The sequence below is a fragment of the Exophiala bonariae genome, assembly GCF_035927105.1.
Source record: "Exophiala bonariae strain CCFEE 5792 chromosome Unknown scaffold_17, whole genome shotgun sequence".
Lineage (NCBI taxonomy): Eukaryota > Fungi > Ascomycota > Eurotiomycetes > Chaetothyriales > Herpotrichiellaceae > Exophiala > Exophiala bonariae.
This window is the reverse complement of record NW_027042492.1, coordinates 593,045-617,643: the sequence shown is the minus strand read 5'-3', so window position 1 is coordinate 617,643 and position 24,599 is coordinate 593,045. Positions and strand designations below refer to the sequence as shown.

At 49.2% G+C, this 24,599-nt stretch overlaps 7 protein-coding genes across 7 annotated transcripts; 5 read left to right on the top strand and 2 right to left on the bottom strand.

Moving 5' to 3' along the window:
* Window positions 1-488: 488 nt before the first annotated feature.
* LTR84_003841 (uncharacterized protein) lies at window positions 489-2,575 on the top strand (the record flags this gene model as incomplete). The annotated part of the gene is made up of 2 exons (XM_064847425.1): window positions 489-556; window positions 604-2,575. 2 exons carry the CDS (start codon window positions 489-491, stop codon window positions 2,573-2,575), a joined length of 2,040 nt encoding a protein of 679 aa, XP_064705146.1.
* A 268-nt stretch (window positions 2,576-2,843) lies between these two features.
* On the top strand, window positions 2,844-4,178 carry LTR84_003840 (uncharacterized protein; the record flags this gene model as incomplete). Its single annotated transcript, XM_064847424.1, has 1 exon — window positions 2,844-4,178. One exon carries the CDS (start codon window positions 2,844-2,846, stop codon window positions 4,176-4,178), a length of 1,335 nt encoding a protein of 444 aa, XP_064705145.1.
* Window positions 4,179-5,301: 1,123 nt separating this feature from the next.
* LTR84_003839 (uncharacterized protein) lies at window positions 5,302-10,119 on the top strand (the record flags this gene model as incomplete). The annotated part of the gene is made up of 1 exon (XM_064847423.1): window positions 5,302-10,119. The coding sequence occupies one exon, from the start codon at window positions 5,302-5,304 to the stop codon at window positions 10,117-10,119; it is 4,818 nt and encodes a 1,605-aa protein (XP_064705144.1).
* A 623-nt stretch (window positions 10,120-10,742) lies between these two features.
* Window positions 10,743-13,811, top strand: LTR84_003838 (uncharacterized protein; the record flags this gene model as incomplete). Its single annotated transcript, XM_064847422.1, has 1 exon — window positions 10,743-13,811. One exon carries the CDS (start codon window positions 10,743-10,745, stop codon window positions 13,809-13,811), a length of 3,069 nt encoding a protein of 1,022 aa, XP_064705143.1.
* A 901-nt stretch (window positions 13,812-14,712) lies between these two features.
* LTR84_003837 (uncharacterized protein) lies at window positions 14,713-15,714 on the top strand (the record flags this gene model as incomplete). Its single annotated transcript, XM_064847421.1, has 1 exon — window positions 14,713-15,714. One exon carries the CDS (start codon window positions 14,713-14,715, stop codon window positions 15,712-15,714), a length of 1,002 nt encoding a protein of 333 aa, XP_064705142.1.
* Window positions 15,715-15,772: 58 nt separating this feature from the next.
* Window positions 15,773-17,311, bottom strand: LTR84_003836 (uncharacterized protein; the record flags this gene model as incomplete). Its single annotated transcript, XM_064847420.1, has 2 exons — window positions 15,773-16,682; window positions 16,734-17,311. 2 exons carry the CDS (start codon window positions 17,309-17,311, stop codon window positions 15,773-15,775), a joined length of 1,488 nt encoding a protein of 495 aa, XP_064705141.1.
* Window positions 17,312-23,001: 5,690 nt separating this feature from the next.
* Window positions 23,002-24,135, bottom strand: LTR84_003835 (uncharacterized protein; the record flags this gene model as incomplete). Its single annotated transcript, XM_064847419.1, has 3 exons — window positions 23,002-23,088; window positions 23,148-23,966; window positions 24,019-24,135. 3 exons carry the CDS (start codon window positions 24,133-24,135, stop codon window positions 23,002-23,004), a joined length of 1,023 nt encoding a protein of 340 aa, XP_064705140.1.
* Between the last annotated feature and the right edge of the window lie 464 nt (window positions 24,136-24,599).

Genomic DNA, 24,599 nt, shown 5'->3' with positions numbered 1-24,599 from the left:
CGACGTTGCCTAAAGCCTCTTGCCTATCACTCCATTTGCGTTGACCAAGCTTTCCTCAAGGATACCTCTCTCCTACCTAGGGAGGTAAACTAGGGTATTCACCAGGGTAGAAGATGAATCCTAGGGGTTGATTCATGCCCACAGAGTATCATATATGTTACACATCCAGTGCAATAACAGTTCACGGCGTGGAAGTCTACCTAGGTGGTCAAAGTCGCACATACCTTGAATACGGCACTTGAATGCGAACCAGAGTTTAACCTTTGACTTGGAAAGTTAGCTAAGGGAACAGGCGCCTTATGATTGACAGTAGAAAGTGCACACCCGTCTTTGTTACTCGCCCCTAATCGAGCCTCGGCTTATCCCACGCAACACACTACTTGAGTAACTACTGCGTGCTCGTACTGCTACATGCCTCCTCCGATGGCTCTCAGATACAGTAGATAAGGGCAGGCCTCAATTCAACCGTGCCATTATTCACAAGAGTGATGGACCGGACTCTCGCGACCCTGCTCCGCTCCCTGCAAACCTCTGAGCACCCGACAGAGGCTTCAAGGTAAGGATCGCTGTTTATGCGCACAAAACCAGAACTGACCGCGATAGGTTGTTACCAACCGTGACGAGCCTTTTGACGAAGCTTTCGAACCCACTGAACGTTACTCTACTTGTATCGCACGTACTGTCAAACGATGCACTATACCCGCGGCCTATTGATCTGGCACATGCACGGCAGATCTTCAGTGTATTCTATACCGCGGCCTTGAGATTTCTCGAAGACAAGCAACAACCTCCCAAAGCTCTCGGTCATCCATCTCAGCTGCCATCACAGAGTGATTTATCAGTCACTGAGTGGCTGACGGCTGTGGTGAAAGGTGCAGACGATTCGTCTCCGAGATGGAGACACACCTTGCTATTAGGAGGACTTTTGCTCGCATTTCAGTCAAAAGAGTTCGAGCACATATCCAATAGCCTACGCAACACGCTGGAAGGCGCATTGATTACAGCATCAAACTTGGCCTTGGTCCAGAAAGAAACGGAACCGAACTGTGAAATAGTGGTGGTGTTTGTCCTAAACCATACGTTTCCCCTGTTATCCAGTATGCATCAGGCTCAAATCCACTATGATCTTCTTCTCCCAGTCCTGGTAGATGCCACCTTCTTCTCGCGGGAAGGACTTGAGTATGGCTATTGGCTTGGAACAGTGGACAATGATGTCGTCCAGTCGTCAAAGCAGACGTTTAATTGGCCCATAAACTCGAAATCTTTCCAAAAAATCACCGAGATTAAAGCACGACAACTAACGGCAGGTCTCGGACCACTATCCCGACTTATCGCCCATGCTATAGAAAATGTCCAGGACCGATTGCTGATCATATACAGCACTAACAAGATTGCCGAATTCTCAAGAAATCTATTGACGTGCTGGAGACAGAACAAGTTAAGCGAGATCGATCCGAGAGAGGAGGCACAGTACCTAGATCCGGAAGCGGCGAGCAGATCGCTTCCCGTTCTGCTACACCTCCTTAGAGATGCAATGTTCGCCTCGGTAATTACTCTTCGATCGGTACTTGGCAGACTACTTTGCGACGGCATTCTTGCTTCAAATGCCAATGCGCCCGCCCTGGCAATGCAGACCTTACACATTTTACGCGATACGTACTTTATAGCCCACAGGTTTGGGTTGACATCATCATCCCAGTATATGTTTGTCAGCTTCACTGCTATTGATATACTTGGTCGATATGCTGTTCAAACTGAGACGTTTCTCGAGGCCATACGTCCGACTGAGGTGGGCCAAATTCCCCTTCATCCTCTTGATCGACTACTTGATCTCTTCTTCCTCAACACTGCCGAGCACTTTACGCTGGTTATTTCTCCATCCATGAACCAGAATCTGCTCTTCAATTCTGCAGCTCCTTATATCAACCCGCAAGGGGATCCACGGCTGGGGGAAATCTACGAGGCGGCACACAGTGTCATGTTGGCGATTCTCGCAGCACCACAAAATACACAAGTAGCTGTCAACAGCGTTCCGCTCTATGTTGAAACGCTACTGCAAAGCTTTCCCGGACCCTTGACAGCTCGCCAGTTCCGCTTAGCAATCAAGTCTGTTATCCGGATTGCGTCACCGCCATCTCCAGTCGCAGTGGCAATGCCACTCATGCAAGCCATTGTTCTTGATATGCTGAGAGCCCGAGTGGAACAGGCGCCGGAGGATGTTTTACCGGCGAACCCTGATATTCCTATAGAAATGAGCGAACCATTGTCCGAGAAAAGTGTTTGTCTTCTTTCGATCATTGATTGCTTGAGCCTCATTCCAGTGCCCTTATTGGAAGAATGGCTGCCCTTAACGGCAGATCTCTTGCACAAAGTGCACAATGGAGCGCAAAAACAAAAATGCCAACAACGGTTATGGGAGGCTCTTAGTAATGGTGAGATGGATGTTGACCGCGCAGCTGCCTGCGTAGCGTGGTGGACATCTAGAGGAGGCCGGGAACATATCGTGTTTGGAGCGCCCCCAGAAGAACAAGAATATACAATGAGCGGTGCATTGCCGTTGGAGGCTAAGCTCTGAGACAGTTAATTTGTTTCCTGCATGTGCGGCAAACTGCATTGAACAAAGCATGCACTGAGAAGTCACTAATCACCACCACGCCCGTACAAAACAAGAATCATGCATAATAGCATGAATGGGTACGAACAACGGGTGGTCATGACCAGCAGGACTATTTCGTTGGCATAGATAAACCTCCTGGCAGGGCGTCTGGCTGAAGAAGACTCATGCAAGAGAACTTGAGCTGAACACGCATCATTGGAAACTGTCGGCAGAATTTCAATCAAGCATGGCTTCACTTCGTCGTTCCAAGAATTATGCTAGTGATGCACAAACACCCATGTTCTTATACGCAATTCTCAAGCAGCTCGACTTGCGAAGTGTGGATTGGAATGCGGTGGCCGACAAACTGGACATCTCCAATGGACATGCAGCACGAATGAGATACAGTCGAATGAAGACTCAGTTCGAAGGAGTGCCCACCCAACCTCGTGCTCCAAGACCTAAGAAAGAGAAAGCCAACAACAAGCCAGCCGCAAAAGATACGACCAAAGGAAAGAGGCAGCTTCTCGAGGAGGAGGAGGAGCGCCTGAACAAGGAGCAAGTTATCAACAGTGAGGTCGTTTACCCTGCTGGGAAGCGTTGCAAAAGGAACGCGGAACTGGAAGTGACAGCATCATTTCATCCTCTGAGACGCAATATCTATGAACGATTTGTGGATCCTCATTGGCCTGCTCCCATGATCAGAGTCGAAACTCCCATGAACGGAACAACCGGCAATACTAGTATCGATGATCCTAGAACTCAGCCTATTGTTAAGGAAGAACCGGGTGGCTGTTCGTCTCATCTATCCAATCTCTCACCATTCATCAAAAAGGAATCTGTCGGACTTCTAGAACATAGCACAAGCACTGCTGCCACACACGGGAATATCAAAATCGAACCTGGTTGGACTGACGCATTTGACACTTCTGACAGTTTCCTCACCAATACAAGAACGGGTGGCTTTCAAATTTCAAGTCATGCCGACGGTGTCATGCGTCGACCATTTTTTCAGCATCCTGGAAATTCTGCAGTGCCAACGATTGACCCATCTTGCCTGATTACACGAACTCGACCTGAACCAATGGGAGTGTCACCATTTCTGCGCCATCGACCGATTGCCGATTATTTCCCAGTTCAGCCTCCAGCACCGTGTCTAAACACAAATTTCATGTTCAACTCAAATGCGACGACGTTCGAAGATATGCTTACAATGCCCCTACAAGAGTGCAACCAGTCAGATATCGGCACAGATGGTCTAGCTGCTGGCACTGATACAACAATCATGGATCCTGGTTCCCTGAATGCTCCATGCGCAGCTGAAGTCATAACACATGCAAAACCACAACTGGAACTTTCATCTAATGATGTTGGTCATTTCGATCAATTCGTTGAATTATCACCACAACCTCCCATGGCAGCTGAAACAGGTTCTATGGCCAATGAAGCCACGGCGGATGAAAATCGCGAAAATGACTCCAACACCGATGTGACGACAACAAGCGAAAACGACAACCAGGATGGTGTATATGAAGTTGAAAATGTTCAGATCAAGCAAGAGATCATTGAAATTTATGATTAATGGTCTGATTATTAGAACAGTCTTAGGAGAGGATGATGCGAAGTCCCTGCATTTCGGATTTCGAGTAGTAATACTATGTTACGGTGGTTGGCTTTGAGGAGAATGGATATGGGCAGCGCAAGCGGGCATTGAATCTTCTCAAGCAACAAGATGGTGAAGTCATATGGAGACTCAGTTTGCTGACTGGCAGCATTTGTTTTTGGGACATGTGCATTAGCGTGATCAACAGCTGCGAGACAAGAATGAGGATTCAAGACAAGGATATTTGGATCTATTGGATTTAATATTACGTTTCAATAGAAAAGAATGCTTTAGTTTTTCGATGGTACTCCACACTGATGCAATTCATGAATTATCGAAACACGTTTCAGTGCCCATTGCCGTTTTATCAGAATGATCTTGGAATATCAACCAGCGCCCGAGGACACTTGAGATTGCCAGACCGCGCTGTATGTGACATTTTCCAGGATACAGTACTCCGTAGCAGAATCAAGGTGATCATCTTCGTGTCAAGATCAGGTTAACCGAAGACAACTACATGTAAATGTCGACCTTGGGTGTCAGAGGCTGATACAAAGCAGATTAGAAAGGACAACATGTCTGTGAAATGAAGTGATCAAGATAGGGTTTCACTGCTGGGAAATGGGGTCTATGATCTACAGGGCACACCAGGCACAAGCTTGGGCTCGCACAAGCGTTCCGGGTAGTGCGGGTGTCTGGTAAACCCCTGGTTCATCCTTTTTTGACGCCTAAGCCGCCTATGAGCATGACCGAAATCCAGGTAGCTTTTGCGCCTGCCGCCTACCCGCCCGCAACCTAATGGCCTAGGCTCTTACTGACGCTGCTCCTTCCCTTTTCTTATCACGCGTCACACGCGATGGGCTTAACTGGGAATGGCTTAGCGTCTCCAATCGGTCGATTCGATCAATCTGAAATCCTGTGACCTGTTGGCAGCGGTGGATTCGGGCTGCTCAAGACATTCAACACTCTTTGCTCTCCATGTAAATCTATACTTCATACCTACTTCTTTTTCTCCTTTGATTCCTATAACTATCCTGATACTTCTAGTTGTGAGTTTCCTACCATCTCTGCACTCTGTTGTGCGCTGCAGGATTGCTCCGCCATGGACAAACCCTCCGCGCGAACGGCCTCGACGGAGGACACTCCCACCTTGAAATCACGGTCTGCGCATCTTCCCACCAGACCACTCACCAAGTCAGTTGCACCCAGACTGTCTACCACTAGTCGTACTACCCCTACTGCCACCACTCCGTCTACTAGACCTGCAACTACGAGTTCTCTTAGTAAGCCACCAGCCAGACCAGCAACCACTACCACTCTTCGCGCTGCTCGAACCACCCCTTCTACCACAGTTCCGACACACCAGAAGAGGCAATCGGCAAGCTCGGTCGATGAGAAACCATCGGGTGATGAGAAGAGCAAAGATGGAATATCTGCAAGACCCAAGAGAATGTCGTTGGCTCCGAGCACGTCTTCCGAACGGACCTCAACTGTCACTGCACGGCGGACGACTCTTCAGCCTTCTACTGCCAGACAAAGTACAACCAGCCCCACCGGTGCTAGGAAAGTCCCTTCGACACCCAGCATAATACGCACTATGAGCACCCCTCGCACAAAGCCTCTGACCTCGTCAACGTCGAGAAATCTTGGCGCTGCTACCATTGGTGACAAGAAGCGATTGAGCACCATCCCGGCTTCCCCAGCAATCAAATCCGATGTTGAGGAGTCCGGAGACAATAAGGAGAACTTCGAGTCAGACGTTGAGAAAAAATTGCCCACCCGACCTGCACTCGGCTCAAGGAAATCAACGCGGTCTGTGCTTATTGAGCAACAAATTCGTGAATTTGAACTCGTCAGCAGTATGCTACAACAAGCCATCGCCTCGGACGGTGTGGACGACCAAGAACAACAATCGATCAACGACGAAGCCGCGGCCTCCATCGCCAAGCTGAAGACGGATCTCGCAAAGGTCAGACAATTCGAAAGAGAAAACGGTCGTTTGCCGACAGAATCGGAGCTCGACCAAGTCCCAGAAGATGTGACTGCCGATGGCTTGACTCAGAACGGAGAAAACGAAAGTTCCCAGGCTGAAGATCTCAAAGGAACCCTGGCAGACAAGCAGATGGAGATTGAGGCTCTGAAATCGGAATTGCTAAGTTGGAAACAGAAGCTGGAAGACTTCGGCAAAAGCGCAGAAGAGGAAGCTTCACGCGTGCAAGTCGCGACTGAGGCAATAAGAGCGGAACACGCGAGCAAGGTGGAAGAACTCTCGACGCTGCAGGAAGAGAAGCTCAAAACAATCCTAGAAGAGCACCAGAAAGAATTGAAAATCCTGGGTGCACGTCAGCAGTCGGAGCTTGATGCACTGAAAGACCAACTATCCCGTGAGTTGAGTGTCAAGCAATCTGAGACTTCACGCCTGGAGACAGAATTGGCCGAGCTCCACACAGCTACACTCAAAGCGCAATCAGAGAAGGATGCCGAGATTGAAGCCTTGAAGCTGGACTTGAAGGCAAAGACACTCGAAGTCGAGACAGCTAGTGAGGCTGAAGCATCGCCAAGTCCCTCCCCCGATCATGAGCAGAAGCTGGCAGAGGCTCAGAGTAGACTTGAGGCAGCACAATCCCGTCACCTGGCAGCCAAGGACAACGCCAAGACCAAGATCGCAAAACTGCAAGAGGATTTTGATACAAAAGTATCCACCCTCAGTGCTCAGCATGAAGAACAGCTGGCCGAGCTGAAATCGAAACTTGACAAAGCGGAGCTTGACGTCGCTTCTAAGACTGCGCAAGTCGCGAAGCAAAGTGAAGAGCATGCCAAAATCGATGGCGAAGTGTCGCGCCAGGCGCAGGTCATTGAAGCCTTGAAGAGCCAAGTTTTGGCGTTCCAGCAATTCAAGAAAGATGATCACGAGGCACAAGCTTTGGTCATTGAGAAACTTGAGTCAGAGATTGAATCTCTGAAGCAAGAAAAATTGAGTGCTACCGAAGCCTCCTCGGCTTTGCTCGCAACAGCAGAAAAGTCCCATTCTGAGAAGCTTGAAGCTGTAGAACAACAACTTAATGCTGCGCGAGACGAGCTAGAGAAAGCCAACGCATCACATCAAGCGCAGTTGGAAGAAGCTGTCCGCAAAGCTCAATCTGACTTGTCTGCTGCTATCGCTGAAATGGAGGCATTGAAATCGTCGCATAACAGTCAGCTTGATGAGCTCAAGGGACAGCTCCTGAGAGCCAATGAAAGCGCCACCTCGGGTGCCAACCAACATGAGGAGGCTCTTGCGACCCTGCGAACACAACTCGATGACGCGACAGCTGCGATCACCGAAGCTACGAACAAACACGAATTGCTTATCAAGGAGCACACTATTGAGAATTCATCTGCTGAAGAAAGCATAGCCGGACTCAAAGAGCAATTGGTCACAGCAAATGCTGCTGTGGCCGATGCCATAAGTAAGCATGAATCATTAAGCAAGTCTCACGAGTCCCAAACCGCCTTTGCTCAGGACGAGCTAGCTACTCTGAAAACTGGCCATGCCGTCCAGATCCAAGAATTAGAACAAAAATTAGAGCTTGCAGCAAAGGAGGTCTTATCCGCCAAACAACTGCACGCTTCCCAGATTAAGCAATTGGAGGTACAGATGCAAGCAACACTGAAAGATCTTGACACCTTGGAAGCTGGCAATGTTGAGGCTATACGGCGAGTTCAGGCTGAAGCTTCGGAAGCGCAGCAGAAGGCTGTAGAAGAGGCGGAACAAGTCCACATTCAGCGTGTGCGAGAACTTGAGCAGCAATTGAACGCCGCTGAACAACAGCAGAACGCTGTGCAAAAGGCACAGGAAGCCCATGTTCAGCGCGAGCAAGAACTCAAACAGCAACTCAACTCTGCTGAAGATCGGCTCAAAGCCCTGCAAGACGAACACAGTCAACGCGAGCGAGAACTTCAACAACAAGTAAATGCTGTGGAATCGCAACAATCCAACCGCGCCGGGCAGCTCGAGGAAGAAAAGGAGCGTATGCTGCAAGAACATGATCTGGCCCTTGCGGAACTGAAATCGTCTCATGCTAAGAACATCGCCGCTGTTGAAGCACAATTGAAGTCGGCGAAAGAGTCAGCTGAGGCCTCAACTGCAGCCCATACTCAACAGCTCCAATTATTGGAGGAGGATGCTAACTCGAGATTTGCTGCAGAAATTGAGTCATTGAAGACTAAGCATGCAAATGAGCTGGAAAGTATCCAGCAAAGCAATCAACTAGCTCGGGACGAAGCACTTGAGGGTCTAAGTGCTAGTCTTGCCCAAGAGAAAAAAGTCCTAGAATCCCAAGCGAAGAGTCTCAAGGCCGATCTCGAGAATACACAGTTTCAATTTCAAAACTTAAAGGGAATTTTTCAGTCTGTTGAAGAAGAGGGCAAGGATAAAGACCGGGAACATGATGAAGCCATAGAGAAACTTCAAGAAGAATTGTCTCTTGCTGTGAGGAAACTTGCCGACCACTCCTCTCGTGCCATGGACCTCCAGATGCAGCATGATGAAGCTCTTGCAAATGTCAAATCAACACTTGAATCGAAGTCGCAAGAGGATATCGAAAAGACAAAATTTGAGCACGAGAAGCATCTAAATGAGCTTCGAGCAACACTCGAAGCAGAACACAAAGAAGCGCTTGCTAAGCTCCAGGCTGAGCATGCCGCTTCTCTTGAAGCTGCCCAGACCTCAACACAAGCGCAAATTGCGGAACTCCAATGGAAGGCCAAGGAGGAACATGACGAGCATATGGACCAGATTATGAAGACACTCGAAAGTCAATGGAAATCACAAGTTGATCAGTTGGAAGAGGACAAAGCGGCCGCTAGTGCCCGCCTCGCTACTTTGACCACTGAGCATGAAAGTACTCTTCAGGAGATCGAGACGCAACACCAGACCGCGCTCACAAAGCTGGAAACAGAGTTGCAGGAGGCCCACAGTGCTGCTACCGCTCTAAAAGATACTTCTGATCTTGATGCTTCGAAAGCACAGCTTGCTGAAGCTCTTGAAAAGATCCAGACGATGCAGACAAATCATACTGAGGCGATGGTGGCAGCGTATGCGAAGCACGAATCTGCTCTGAACTCAGCGAGAGAGGATCTCGTAGCTGCTCAAAAATCTGCCGAGCAACGGAAAGATCCAGCAGACTTCGAGGAGCTGAATTCGAAATATATTGAAGCTCAGAAAGCTTTGGAAAAGCTCCATGACGAGAATGAACTGGTTGCACGTGAGACGAAGGCGGAATATGATACAAAATACGAGAAGCTCTTGATAGAGCTGAAGGAAAGCCAGGACTCTTCCAAAGCGAGATCTGATCCTGCTGAGTTAGATGCTGCCAATACTCGTCTTCAAGATGCTCAAAAGACCATTTCTGCATTACAAGCCGATCTTGAAGGTGCCCTGCTTGAAGTTGATACACAGCGCGGCCTTGCCGCGAGTGCACAACAGGAAATTCAACAGCTGAAGCAGCAAAGTGCCGCTACGACCTTGGCTAGTCCAATCCCACGCCGGAGAAGCAGAAGTCCCAAGAGGAAATCCATGAACCCTTTGTCACCCACTGCCGAGAACAAAGGCCTTGCATCCAGCAGATGGGCAACCCCTGATGATGCACCAGCCTCGACTGCCGAGACGCCTGCAAGCCCACCCACGGGTCTGAGAGGTGGCGCAGCAGATCCGGATGCACTAGTTGAAGCCCCCAGTGAGGCCAAGCAGACGGAGGAGAAACCCAGCAAACACAATGTTGCAGGACAGCTAGCTGGGATCCAAGAACAGATCAGACAGCTGGATGAGATCAGTGAAGATTTCCTTGTCGAACATCAGAGAATGGCACGCACGCTGAGCAAGGTGGATGATCAGACAGAGACCCCGACGACTGTTGAGGTCGAATCTGAAGAGTCCTGATTATGGCGCAGGTGATTGTTCTTTCTAATTGTGCGACAGTTTTTGAGCAAGATGTCTGAGGAAGGCGGACTTTTATGGACTCTTGGGTTGTTGTGTTTGGCTAGTGATCCTCTGGAGCCCTTTCATTGTCACATGTTCTATGGTAGAGATGCATTCCTGTGCCTCAGGATCGGACGGGCATCTTGCACCGCTGTCATTATCTATTTCTTTGTTCAGCGTCAGTTTCACGGCCATGGCACTCCCTTTTCAGCAAGAGCCGGTCCGCCCGCCATAGAGTCTAGTCCCCTTTACAATACCCCTCAGTTAACGTGGTTATGCGTATTCTTGAAATTATAAGCATACTGCTGTGGCTTAAGAAACCCACGAAAGCCCACCCCGAGATCTGTGGGGTTGCCCCTGGGTCCCCCTCTTGTCGTCAAGTAGATGTCACGTGCACCAGATCATTCCGAACCAATTCTTGGCATGAAACTGTTGCCTTGCGCTAGCGTCATTCTGGAAGGAAGCAACAGCATCATTCCCCAACTTTGTGAACAGACATGATTTTGCATATGGTGATTCGCAATAACCTGAGCTGAATGAAGTGGCACTGGCTATCTAGATGAGAGTGGATCAATCTCATCCAAATGCCACCAAGGAAGTCCCGATCAGCAAGGGTTCCAGTTCAACGAACGCGTCGCTCCGGGCGGCGGAGTGGGGCTGTCGACCATGGAATTCCCGATGTCTACGGTGATATGGTCGCCGAGGCTGTCGCAGATGAAAGAAATGATGAGAAGTTGGACAAGAGGGCGCCGAAGCGTCGCAAAATCAGTGAGGAATCAGCCGGTGATATTCAACTCGACTTCGACCTGTTTGGGCCGTCTCAAGCCGATGTTGAGAGTGGTCAGATCCAGGATTCTGGGGACGCGGGACTACCTTTACAGCAAGTTATCTACGATGATTTTGAAGGATCGGATGATGAGTCGGACATTGAATTCGAGGATGTCGAATTAGAACCAACTGACAACCTCGCTGGGGCGGATCAAAAACCCGAGCAAAAGACTCTACGGCTTGATCTTTCAACATCCTCCGACCACGGCAGGCAAACCATCCAACGTCGAAAACCAGTCGGACCTGCTGAGCGCAAAAAGCGTCTTGAGGTCCACAAAGCACATCTGATATGTCTCCTCGCGCACCTAAGCAGCCGCAATCGCTGGTGCGAGAGTAGAGCCATACATGACATTTTGAAGCCGCTGGTGCCGCGGAAATTGGTATCGTTGTTCCACGTTGACGAGTCTAAACCCCAGTATCAACGATCGCATTCGTTCACCAAAGGTATCGAGGAAATATGTCTGCTTTGGAGAACGACCTGGACAGTATCAGCGAGAGGGATGCGAAGGGCGCATTGGAAGAACGAGGTCGATGCGCTGAAGGAAAGTGAAGATGCGGAGGATCTCATTGATTTTGATGATTTCAAAACCGCTGCTCTCTCGCACAGTGGATCTCGAGATCTAGGTGCGCAGTTGTTCTGTGCTTTGCTGAGATCTGTTGCAGTCGATGCTCGCTTGGTTTGCTCTCTGCAAGTACTCCCATTCTCTGGTGTTGCAAAAGGTCAGACTCCGGAAAACCCCAAACCGCAGTATTACCAGGCGCCTTCGCAAAACTATGACTCTTCGCCCTTTGCTAGGTCTGAACGGACATCAAAGCCTGCAAGGAAAAGGATTGTTGAATCTCCGTTTCCTGTGTTTTGGGTGGAAGTGTTCTCACCAGCAACGGCGATATGGATGCCTCTGGACCCACTGGTTCGCAACACGATCAACAAACCAAAGACTGGATTTGAGCCTCCTGCTGCGGACCAGCTGAACAGCATGACCTATGTGCTAGCATTTGAAGACGACGGAGCTGCTAAAGACGTCACAAGACGCTACACGCAGTGGTTCAACGCGAAGACCCGCAAACAGCGGGTGGAAAGCACGAAAGGTGGAGAGCAGTGGTGGAAAAGCACCATTGGGTTCTTCCGAAAGGCTTTCACGGAGTTGCGAGACGAGATCGAGGATGCAGATCTCGTGAGGAGGGCAGAGACAGAAGCCATGCCGCGCAGTGTACAGGACTTCAAGGGCCATCCAGTCTATGTGCTTGAGCGACATCTCCGGATGAATGAGGTCATTCAGCCGAAACATGAAGTCGGCAAAGTTGCTGCTGGGGTGAGTAAGAATGCAAAACTTGAAAGTGTCTATCGGCGGAGAGATGTTCATCTGTGTCGCACAGCGGACGCGTGGTACCGCCGTGGTAGAGATGTGAAAGAAGGTGAGCAGCCTTTGAAGCGATTTGTCCCGAAACGCAAAATCGAGGCAGTGGCTCAAGTTGCCGGCGAATTCGAGGATGACGATGACGATGCGGATGAAGGCAAGGCTCTCTACGCCGAATATCAGACGAGTGTCTACGAACCGCCTCCAGTGGCAGAGGGGCAAATCCCGAAAAATGCATTTGGAAACTTGGATATCTATGTTCCCTCTATGATTCCAGCAGGGGCGGCTCACATCCGTCACCCACTAGCTGCCCAAGCTGCAAAGGTTCTAGGTATCGAATTCGTCAGTGCAGTCACCGGCTTTGAGTTTAAGGGACGTCAAGGCACAGCAGTCGTTGATGGAGTCGTTGTCGAGATCAGCATGTGCAATGCTCTGGCAAACGTCATTGAAGGTCTCGAGCTTCAGGCTAGTGAGGAAGTCGAGGCCCAAAGAAGTGGGATTATCCTTGGAATGTGGAGGAGTTGGCTCACTGCCTTGAGGGTGCGTGAGAGGGTGCAGCGGGAATATGGTGGTGACCAAGATGATCGCAAATCCAATGATGTGTCCGACAACGATGAGAACAACGATGCGAGCTACCAAGAAGACGGAGAAGCTGACGGCGGTTTCATTCCCGAAGATCCTGATGAGATCCCATCTGACATCGGTGAGGCTGCCCCACGTGGATTCTCGAATCTCAAGCCTATGGGACAACTGCTGCCACCAGAAGTCATCCACCAAGCTATCATAATCGTGAGGTCTCCGAACAGCCTCCCTACTACCAAGGTTAGCGATAAAGCAGATGACGAGATGGAAGATCTATTTAACAATGATGAACAACAAATGCCTCCAGCCAAAAGCACTGGACCACAAGTCGAACATGGTGTCGATGGTACGTCGGAGGTTGAGCCCAATGAAACAAATCCTGGCGGAGGGTTCATTCCCGACGATGAAGGTAGTGTTGAGGGCGGAGGCTTCCTCCCAGATGCGGAAGATGCGGCCAACGAATCCCCCCCCAACCAGGCAAAGCATACTACCACGTTTCGCGATGATGACTTGCAATATACTGCTGGCGGTTTCATCCCAGATCCCGACCCTGGCGGCGTCGAAGGGATTCTGGAGCCTTCAGCTGGGAACGTTGCGACGCTCATGAACAATACTGCTTCCAAGGGCAATCCAGACATCAATACTCTCACAGCAGGTGAAGTGATAGTCATGACAACCCCCCAAGACGTGCCAACCGATCAGCCGCCCACAGAAACATCACCTCCGCAAACTACTAGAGATGAGAATGAATCACACCCAAAAGCACCTAAATCTCCACATTCCAGTTCCAGCTTGCGGTCTGAGAACTCACTGCTCTCACATGATCCTGATGAGGAAGATGCCGAGCCGGAATGGCTCTTGAACAGTCTTGGGGAGATAGATTAATGCTTATCGTACGTTGGATGCCAACAATGACTTTTGTCTAGGATAATTGAGTGACACATTATGAAAATACATGTATCACCGAACGATTTACGGAATCGAATTATTTCTGGACGTTGCCCAGTAGCCGAATAATGGTCTCAATTCATCGGCCAATCCACCCATCTTACATATGACTAGGCCACCAGTTGTGCATTTCCTTGGTGGCAACCAAAGGCCCATAGCATGGCGAGTATGGTCTGAAAGGGCGGCCTTGTCGGCCTGAGGCCTCAAGTCCAGAGTTTTGGCCCCAATCTCTTCTCATCCATGCGTATGATCAGCATCGGATGGGACAGTTGCACATCGTACTGTGCATGCATAGGGCTGACAGCATCGTCGGGTGCATGTGTACTTGTAAGATGGGGGCCATGGGTAACAACGATAGTCCACAATTCACCCTTGTCCTATGCTGTTGTACTTTTTGCTCGTACTCCGTATGCCATATGTCCATGCCAGTCTCAGACACCTCGGTTGCGGATTAAAGACTATCGATTTGGTGATTAATGTCAACTACATTTTGGTCAGAGATATTTTATCCAGTTCCGGATGCCATGCTCGTGTTCTTGGGACCTTGGACAGACAAGAGAACATGATTCGAGTTTGTCCAAGCACGATATGCAGGAGGCAGCTATCCTTTCGCACCATACCCAGCAGAACTGTGTTGAAACGATACAGCACGCGGCGGCCTATTCCCGAGGTTTTCTCGAGGCTGCCATCCGTTGATGTATTGCTGCCACATTCCCCACCAGTTCAGCGATGTGCGTCGCTAACCCGAGCAGTCCTCGGTAGTGCGACAAGCCATGTGCAGCCTTCCCCTGTGCCACAGAAGCAGCAGACCGACAATGTAAATAATCACAGAGAAACAATGATCTATGTATACAGAGAGGACATCAATTCTGCAATCTCGCCCGCCGGCAACAAGCTGCGCAAACTATCCTACGTACTCCCTCATGCATTGAGAAGCCCGAACCTCAAGACCCTCGTCACTGTCGGCGGCGTCCAGTCGAACTGCTGTCGTCAGGCAGCAGCCGTGGCGGCGAAGCTGGGCCTCAAATGCATTGTGGCGCTGACGCAGGAAGTCGATCCACAGCATCAAAACACCGAACTCTACAATGCCGTGGGAAACGTGCAGCTTGAACGGTTGCTTGGTGCGGATGTCAGGATCCTCGGCCCTTCCTCCGGAGATGGGGTGCGGCATAGCGCGGAAGTGGAAGGGAGGGAATGGTCGAGATTATCGCACGGTTTGAGCGAGGAGGATGCAGACGGCGCATATTTTCTCTCACAAGGCGCGAGCGGGAATCCTGGTGCTGGTATTGGATATGCAAAATGGGTGTTCGATATGCTTGAGAAAGAATCTGCGCTGCGAGCGGGTGGTGTGCTTCAGGGTTCGGGGATATTTGATACAATCATTGTCGCGTGTGCGACGGGCGGCACGCTTGCAGGAATGGTAGCTGGATTGCGTCTAGCAGAGAGAGATGGCTATGTCAACCCTCAGAGGCGGCGGCAGGTCATCGGGGTCGAGACTTTTGCTAAAGATCCAAAGGGTCAGAGAGAGATCGTCCTTGATATTGCTAAAGATACGGCGTTATTGATTGGATTGAGGAAAGAAGACGTTCGAGTCGAACATGTTGTGGTCGATGGCCGGTGGACAGCTGGCGGTTACGGAATATATGATGATCTCACGCGGCAAACGATCAAGACGGTGGCGAGGACGGAGGCCATGTTGCTGGATCCAGTATATACTGGGAAAGCGATGACTGCAGCTGTCGAAGGCATTCGCACAGGCGAATTATACGGAAATATTTTATTTGTGCACACAGGAGGTAATCCGGTCTTGCCTGCTTATTTGGGTATCGAACAGGACTAGAGGAGACAGAAAGAGAGGAAATAGGTAGACTCAAACTTTTCTTTTCTTTTTTGGGCAGCTATACTGAACGAACAGTAGGACGTCTGGATGTGTTAGGCCTTGAGACAACATCGACAATGACACTAGACCTGGCAAAGGGACTTCTAGCTCTAAGCTTTTCACCTACGAAGTAGAAAGCTATCGGCCCAATTGCAAACACGGTTGCGAGCGTTGCAAGGATGCTGCCACCTTTGTTGTTCCCCAGTGTTTCGAATATGTTTCCTGCAACCAGCGGCATTATGCCAGACACCAATGCCCTCATCGCCGCTAATCCGGACAGCGCAGATGACGCATAAGCTGTGTATGCGTCAGTCAGATACCCTTGTAGGCAATATGCGATCTCCGTGGCCGCGAAACCGATGAGCGTGAGTCCGATCATGCTAACGATAGGCGAGGTGTGAGGGGCTGCAGGAGGAATCGTCCATGAGAATATCCACAGGCCGATCGCTAGTGCTGGAGCACCTAACAGGCAGCCTGCCAACTTTAGCTCGGCGGTACCCTTTTTCATCTTGCTGTGTCTTTTGTAGCGATACATATCGTACATACGTGTAAAGATACTGAAGGATATACCTATCAACATGGCTAGGAAAGGCAAGGATGCTTTTTCGTACGGGAAGTCGAATCCTGGAGACGTGTATACTGTGCTCAGTGCTTCTGTGAACAGATATATTAACCCCATAGAGAACGAGCTCAGTGCTGTGGCGACGAACACCAGGGGTTCGGTGAATAGTAACACTGTCGGTCGCCAGAGGATATCACGGAGAGACAGATGAGCGTCTGGACCTTTTGCAGCTCTATCTTTTGCATTGGACTTAGAGTGTGTTGGTCTGTGACTGGCGAGGACTTTGAAGTGGCGAGTCTCCGGGGTCAAGGCGACGAGTGGCAGCAGTGCTGCTGTGACAATGGCTGCGAGATAGTATACCCAGGACCTGTTGCTGTTAGAAAAGGAGACAGTAGTAAAAATAGAGACCAAAACTTACCAGCCAAGCCTTGCAGCGATATATGTACTATAGACTGGTCCAAGCACTTGTCCAGCTACGGTAAGGCAATTCCACAGCCATATTAGCCAGATCCTGCTTTGCTCGTCGAACAAGTCTTCTACTGAACCAGCAACAACCACAGCGGGCACTGCTGAGGCGAAACCCCCGAGGAAGCGTCCAAAAGCAACACCCACAAGTGATGGTGTAACACCTGTTATGACACATGTCACGCTGAAAGCACCAGTTGACCAGAGATAGAATTGCCGACGACCAAATGGTTCGGTGAATTGTGGAAGGAGTATGCTCCCAATGGCCTGGCCGAACGAATATGTCGAAACGAATGAGGCTATCATTGCCTTGTTGCTCTCTTCGGGAAAGTCTGTGTGGGCATAGTGGACAGCTGCAGATCCGGTCGTAGCGATAATAGTAACGAAATACTCCAGGAACACCAGAATACCGATGACCCAGGCTTTCCTGGTAGTTTGCCAGTTCCGTGGATGAAGGCTACCATAGCTACTTTCTGCTGGGGTTTCATGAAGCACTGTAATTAGATAGGCACCTAGATATGCTGGGTTCATCTTTGTACTTTAGCAATGGCCACTGCGTTGGTGCTATTGACCAGTCTTTTCAGCTCATATTACATGACCAAATTCAGGAGGAATGTTGTGTTCTCATGAAGAGTAAATGACGGTCCATTTCAATCTCACAGCGCGAGAAGTGCCAAATAATGCTCACCGGAATTCTCTGCATAATCATACATTCATAGCTTGAAAAAATTGTATCATTTTCTTCTTTCGTATTGCAGATCTCATCTCGGCGTTTCTAGCGCGACGGTTGGGCCTGATAGGACTAGTATTCTATCATCAGCATCTTCAGCTGTCCTCTGTCTCCTGAAATGGGGTTGATTGTAGGGATAGCTTGGACTACTGAGTAAGTGGTCAAGCAATGTTCCCCATGGAGGCCAAAGACATTCGCGTAACTGAGGCGACTGGTTAGCGATACTACAGAATCGGTAAGAGAGCCCCGATTGACGCTGGCCGCAGTTATCAGGCACCCGACCTAGAGCCCTGGGCAGTGTTTAGGCGTCCTAGGCAACTCACTCAACTCCGAGGCCTTTTAAATCTGGACCAATCGTCCATCTAGATAGTGATACTCATATCTTGAAGGCTCGTTCCTAAGGCCAAGTTGTATTAAATTGGGAAGCGGTCCGGGGTGCCTACTTCATCTCACACCAACCTTGATCTCGAGTGTGGCGGTTCCTAGTGCGAAATAAGGCAATGTCTCCGAGTCAATCACTAGGAGCGTCCGCAACATTTACCTAAATAGCCAACAAGTGTCAACAATGAGTGGCCTAATAAGTCTGTGGGGGAGGAGAACTTGCTCAACTAGCCCGGCGGCCTTAGGAGGTCAAATTGTCAGTCTTGCCACAAAAAGTTGGAAGAGCACAAACCTCAGATTTTGTGCGAAACAATTTTCGGAAAGCGTAAATAGTTGGAAGTGGCCTAGCAAGTGCTTATGGTAGACCGTCTGTTAATTTACAGAACTGCCAAGTAGAGCAATCGCTCAGGGGACGCGTCGAGCCACAAGGCTGAGTTCTCCTTATTTTGGTTTCACATCCGTCAATGGTGACTCAAGCCGACTCAGCTTTCTCCGAAGCGCGATGTTCGCTGGACTATGGTGCACTTCGGAAGAGAGCTTCGCAATATTCGACGATTGTTTTGATTGAATGGCCCCAGAGATCAACTTTTCATGTTGAGTTGCCCTCGTAAGAAGCAGAAGGTGAAATAATGTGGTGATGTCATTAAAACTTTCCTTTTCATTACTTCTACATATACATCATCTAGGGCCTTTGAAAAGACTAAATCGTGTTAACGCAAGTACTAAGGGATGATTCGAAGACGACAATGCCTTTTGTCCGTGTGACGAAACTAACGATCTGACAATTCAGAATCTTAGCCCTGGCTATAGCGCAGACTCTTCCTTTCAAGATCCCGCACCGTGGGTTTCGTAAGCCTAAGAGTCGTAGACTTTAATAGCTTTAATGACTGTGAGTCACTCACTCTACACGAAGTAACGCTGTTCGGTACGTTAATCACCGAGAACTACTACCGTCGACCTAGTAGATACCTATACTAAAACGTTTGCTCGCAAGGCGGTCGCCAGTCCCATATATTTGCAATGGCATTCTCGGCGTAGCAGCCGCTATTAACGGGATGGGTATTTCCCAGTTTATGCTCTAACTACTGATCGGGACGTGCGGTCCGAATGGTAGGAGTGACTCACTATGACCATCATCTACATACAAACTAGGGACACGGATTCTTGGCCAACACTAAGCCTTGCCTGAGACAGCTGCTGCAAGAAAAGGCGAGACAGCAGGACAGATTCTAAAAGACCAAAATGGAAGTTGGATCTACTCAGATGGACTATTCGGGATTATGCTCGCTCATTGGTAGAGCCAAGTAGTTTCTGATCGCCCGCGGGAGTTTAAATCTAACCATATTCCGCCGAGCCGCAGAAGTGTGTAAATAGCCTTCTCATTGATCTGATTTTGTTTTCATGCACCCATCCCTGCTCGGCGGCATTACGTTCGATGATCAGCAGCGAAACTCAATCGACAGACACAGAAGAGTACTCTTTTTCGATGAGGGGAAAGTCTGGGGACGGGATGATGATTCAAGGGTACTTCCAGGAGAGAAACGAAGATCAGGAGCGCTGCAAACTTGAATTGAGTGACATGCACGTGCATATGTAGTCAGTGCTCTGTGAACAATGCAAACCCTATCCATTGGTGTCACTGATTTGCAACGGAAAATCATTCATCTAGGTGGCAATGACCACCCAGTCTGCAATTCAGCCATGAGGTTGTTGACGTACATCCCCACGAGCGATGGAGAGAGAAGGAGTGACAAGAAAAGCATGAGCAGCCATGTCCGGACATCTCGCCGAAAATGCAAGCCTTGTGCACTGCATCGAGCGATGAAGGGACACATCGTAGCCAGGCAGCAAATTGAGTCGCGGAGGCAACCCATAGCTAGACGTTGCCTTGCTTGCTATTGCACTATTTCGAGCATTTCAGTTTCAGGGTTGCCACGGAGATTGGATGAAAAGTATGCTTTGGGATACTTTTTCACGGCATAACGGCCTTAGCAGCCTCAATTTTGTAACCAATCTCAAACAGAGCGATTAGAGTGCAAAGAATTTGTCTATTCAGTATGTATGAAAAATCGTCCTCAAGTTATGATCTACATGGAGGTTCAAACGAGTAGTAGTTGATTTTGGGCATGTCTCTTGATATCCTGAGCCCAGGGCCATTGACCATCAAAAGTCACGAGAATGCTGCCAAAGAGACTGCTTGATATATGATCAAATTGTCATGCTGAGAGACAATACCCACTGATTTGCCTATTGACAGAGAACGTGGTTTTCGTATCACGGAGACGTTATCATGAGTACTGTCTGTTCCCGAGAAGACATTCAAGTCAAACACTTGTCCATCAACTCAAAAAAACTGATGGGAAGTAGACAGAGAAGAGAGCACCTTCGATCTACGCACAGCTGGGGAAAAGTGATAGAGAAGTGAACGAGAGGTGAAAGACGCAGAGACCCTGTCTGGACGGATGATCGTGATCTGACCGTGAAAGAAACACGCGTACTTTTTCGAATCTCACGTTATCGCCACCTGAAGTCAACATCGGCCAAGTCAATCAGAAACGCTTGTCGAGTTGTGCTCTGGTTCGATGTCATGGCTAAGTGCACGAGCAATGGAGAGATCATGAGTTATCGATAATCGTTTCATGACCATATCCGTTCAGCTGATGTACTATGCTCTTCGGCTTCACGGTGTAGATTGCGGTTTGAGAAACATTCAGAAGTACCACCCACATTTACTGATGAACAAGATTGCCGTGCAGGAAAAACGCGCTCCTTAATCTCGAGAAGATTCATATCGAAATCATTTCCATCAAAGCGAGAAAACCTGTTTAGTTCGATCCCAGCCACGAATACCCGACGTGACGCTCCTCTTGCGTAGCCAAACCTGCCTTTGCCACGTTCTAGTATTCTTGACACTGAAGCCGTACGTCCCCGACAAGATGTGGGCATGTGGTGAACAGTGCTTCTGGTTGCAATCTTGAACCGCAGTGTTGGACAGGAGGCTGGCCAAGCACAGGCCGGCGTGTTGTCAAAGGTTGGAGTGATGGGCGCGACAGTGATACTGGTGGTGGTGTGGAATTCCAAACCGTTGAAAATGGCATGACCTAGACATGACTCTCCTGACTGTCATGTTGGTGCTCAAACACCAAGACCAACGATCCTGAAAGTTGTCTTGCGGTTTCGGTGATCACAGGAGCGGGCTGCTCCGAGGATCAGAATCCCACCCAAAAGATATGTCACTGCCGCATCATCAATAGTTGATATTTTCAGAGCTAGAGTAGGCTCGCAGTTTCCCCGTATTAGTGCATGCAGCCTTCAAAGGCGCAGGAACAACCGTAATCCACAATTGAATGCATACTGCAAACACTTAACAATGAACAGGTACGCGAGTCCAGACTGCGGACATTCATTTCCATCTTTGGGCTTAGCAGATGTTCGCCGTCTCCAGAGAGGCGACACCAAGGGTGTAGCTTGCAGAATCTTGACCAAAGTATGTCAGAATGGGGGAGAATGAGACAGGGGTTGACATGACATACGTCCAACAAGTCTAATGGACCTGGCCAGTTCGGCTCTTATACTTTTCGCTAAGCTGGTGGCAGTTGACAGTTGCGTGAGCCCACCGTCTTCAGGTCAAGACGGCAAGTTCTGTCTAGCGGTTCATTGCCTCGTAGGGCCCTCTTCGTACTCTTGAGACCTGAACGGGGTATTCTGTGTGGCGGCATCTTTCTCCACATTCTGTTGCTGTCAAGCTTCAAGTCAAAGACGAATATGGCAATGACCCTGTTGATTCTTAATACCCCTCGATATGCTCGTGCTGGCATCACTGCAACGATCATACGGTGGCAAGGTACAGGAGGGGTTTCGTACCGGCAACAGACACCACATGCTTCAACTTGAGGACATTTTTCACTCCTGTGCCGCTGCCAGATCGAGTTTCACGCACTAAAAACACGAGACGGCAAGATTGAGCCAGGTTGTGATGCACCTGAGTCGAGCTTGGCTGAGGTCACCACTCCAAAAGACCTTTCTCAATCCCGGACACGAGGAAAACTGGTTTTTGGATCTCCTCACACCCTCAGCAATTGATCCGTGGATCAGTCAAACTATCGTACAGGACAGCTTGTTGTTCAGTCGTCGTATTCGCAGAGTTTGAGACCAAGTGGACTTGGCTGAACGGCAAAGTCGGCTACCTGGCGCAGCCCGTGGGCACCGTCATTACCGGTGGGGAAGCTTAAGTTTTCTTTAGTTCTAAGACCAAGCCATATTGTTAAGGTGGAGGGTCACACGAAAACGGGTTGACCAATTTCAATCCAATGTTCGAATTCGGACACCTGAGCCCACGCTCTCGCCAGATCTTGCCCCCCTGCCTGTCTCTAGACCCCAGTCAACGATAAGCGAGCTGTAGTAATGTGGATCCTGGTTCCCAACTGTCCCTCCTTTCGCGGCCAATGACTTTACCCGGATGGTGATACGCCATCCAAGCACAACTGACTAGGTGCTGACGAGTTTTAGTGTTCTATCAACATGACCAGGAGTAGGTAAAATCGAAGTTTCTTCAGCGCTTCTGTTGGCTGACTCTAATCGGTTGGAATATGCCTTTGCTGCAAGCGGAAATGCATGTACGTTCGGACTCAACGGAAGATGAACAGGTTTGTTGAATGGTGTAAATCCTATGTAAATTTAATATGCATCTAAGTGCTAGTCACCTAGGTAGTGTTATACAATCAGGTAGCCCCAGATTTTCTTATGGCTGTTTCTGGATTTGGCTTGGCGGCTCTGTATTTAGCGATACTGATACTGTTGGTCTTCATTGTGGCAAAGAAAAAATTGCAAAAGTGGTCAGAAAATTCAATGTCCCCCCTCTATGCCATTGATCCTTCCTTCCCATGCCAAGAGATATGGAAGAGTCAGGCTTTTTCGCCTCGAAGCCCAATCGGCGCCGAGTTTTTTGACCATGAGCGTTCTGTGGCCCAGTAGCAAGGTATCTGAACATGATGAGCGTGAGTAAAATAAGCATCCTTCGTAAAGCCGTCCTGTCGTCATATCTTTGATCCTGTAATCATTGCCCCAACGATGGAAATTTGCAAATGAGAAAGACAGATGGGTTCAAATCTCATGATCGGCTTTGTAAGGCTTTAGCTCTCTTCTGTTTCATTGCTGGGAGCTGTCGACGACGAGCGTTGATAAACCAGTTGCTGATCTGTGCATGATAAAGTTAGTGGATGTTAAAACAAATGTTGGATATAATTGAAAGCGTACCTGACTGATAGTTAATCCAGTACGCTGGATAAAAATTTGTTTCTGCTCGTCACTCGGGTATGGATGATCCAGATGGTCTTGAAGCCAGATACGGAGCACATCGGTGATTTGTTTCGGCAGGTTCCCTCTCCGTCGTCGACCATTTGCATGGGATGGGTATCCCATCATAGGGTAGGACATTAACTGATTGTACTTCATATATGATGGTGATGTATCCATTGATCTGTAACCATTGTCATATGCTATTGGGCCTCGATACTGGTCATAAGGCTGTCCGTATCGGCTGAAGTCCATAGTTTGGTTGTAAGATCTCTCTGACATAACATATGGATTATACCTTGGCGTCGAACTGAGCTGGGGCGTTCTCCATCTTGGGTACGTATCGCTGACTGGACTTTCCGCTTGCCTGCCCATTGAATAGGACGAAGTGAAGACGCTCTCTTGGGAGTCTGATGGAAGAATTGACTGAGACAGGCCAAATTGCTGCGCTTGGGAGGGGAGAGTAGACTGTGCGCTCATAGACATGCCAGCATCTGTGTAGGACGATGAGGTTGACCATGGAGAGCTGTATTCTGCAGGAGTTCTCGCAGGGGTGTGCAGATGACCAGAAGCGGCAAGCCCACTGATCTGCATCTGGTTGGTGCCGTCCGTGGTATATCCCATAGGACTGGACTGAGGCTGCACAGGAGCTGGTATCGATGATATATTCATACTTGTTGAATGTTGAGAGCTCAAGTATGGAATCATCATTGGGCGTGTGCCGGATGAAAGCTCACTCATGCTAGTTTCAATCATGTTTGTACGTGGCGGCGGGATGACCTAGGAATCTATGTTAGTAGACTCGATTGTTTGCGATGAGCCCTGTACTTACGTCTCGAATGGAAGGCAATTGCTGCTCTGGATTGGTGATATCAAGCCGAGATTGAGAGCTGACCGGGGTTGGCTGAGAGGCGTAAGGCCTTGTGGCCGATTGAGTATAGTGCTCCATAGTGTAGGAAAGGATTGATGCAAGTAGTATGCAAGTGATGTGATAGAAGCAAGGAATATTCGAACAAGGGCAGAGATGCTGGGATAGATATCCTGCGAGAATGAAGAAGTACTGCACGACCCAACTGGGTTGGTGCTTCGTCAAGTCCAGCGGTTGCCAATCAAATGTGGTCTGTGGAGGAACGCATTGTCCAGCTGCAGGAGAACTGCAGGCACAGGGAGCTCGGGGAGGCTGACAGTTCACTTGACACCGCGAAAGACTTTCCGAAACACAAAACAAAGACAAAATGGGAGTCCAAGCACGAATGGGTCCAGTTGAAATATGTCACTCAGAAGTCGAGACACAAGGCAGTGCCGAGAAGGGTGTATGACATCGACAAATTCGGTATACCATATGGCAGGCGGAATCTACCTGTCCCAGCAACATGATGGTTGTATGCGAAAAGGCGGAGTAATATGTCCGTA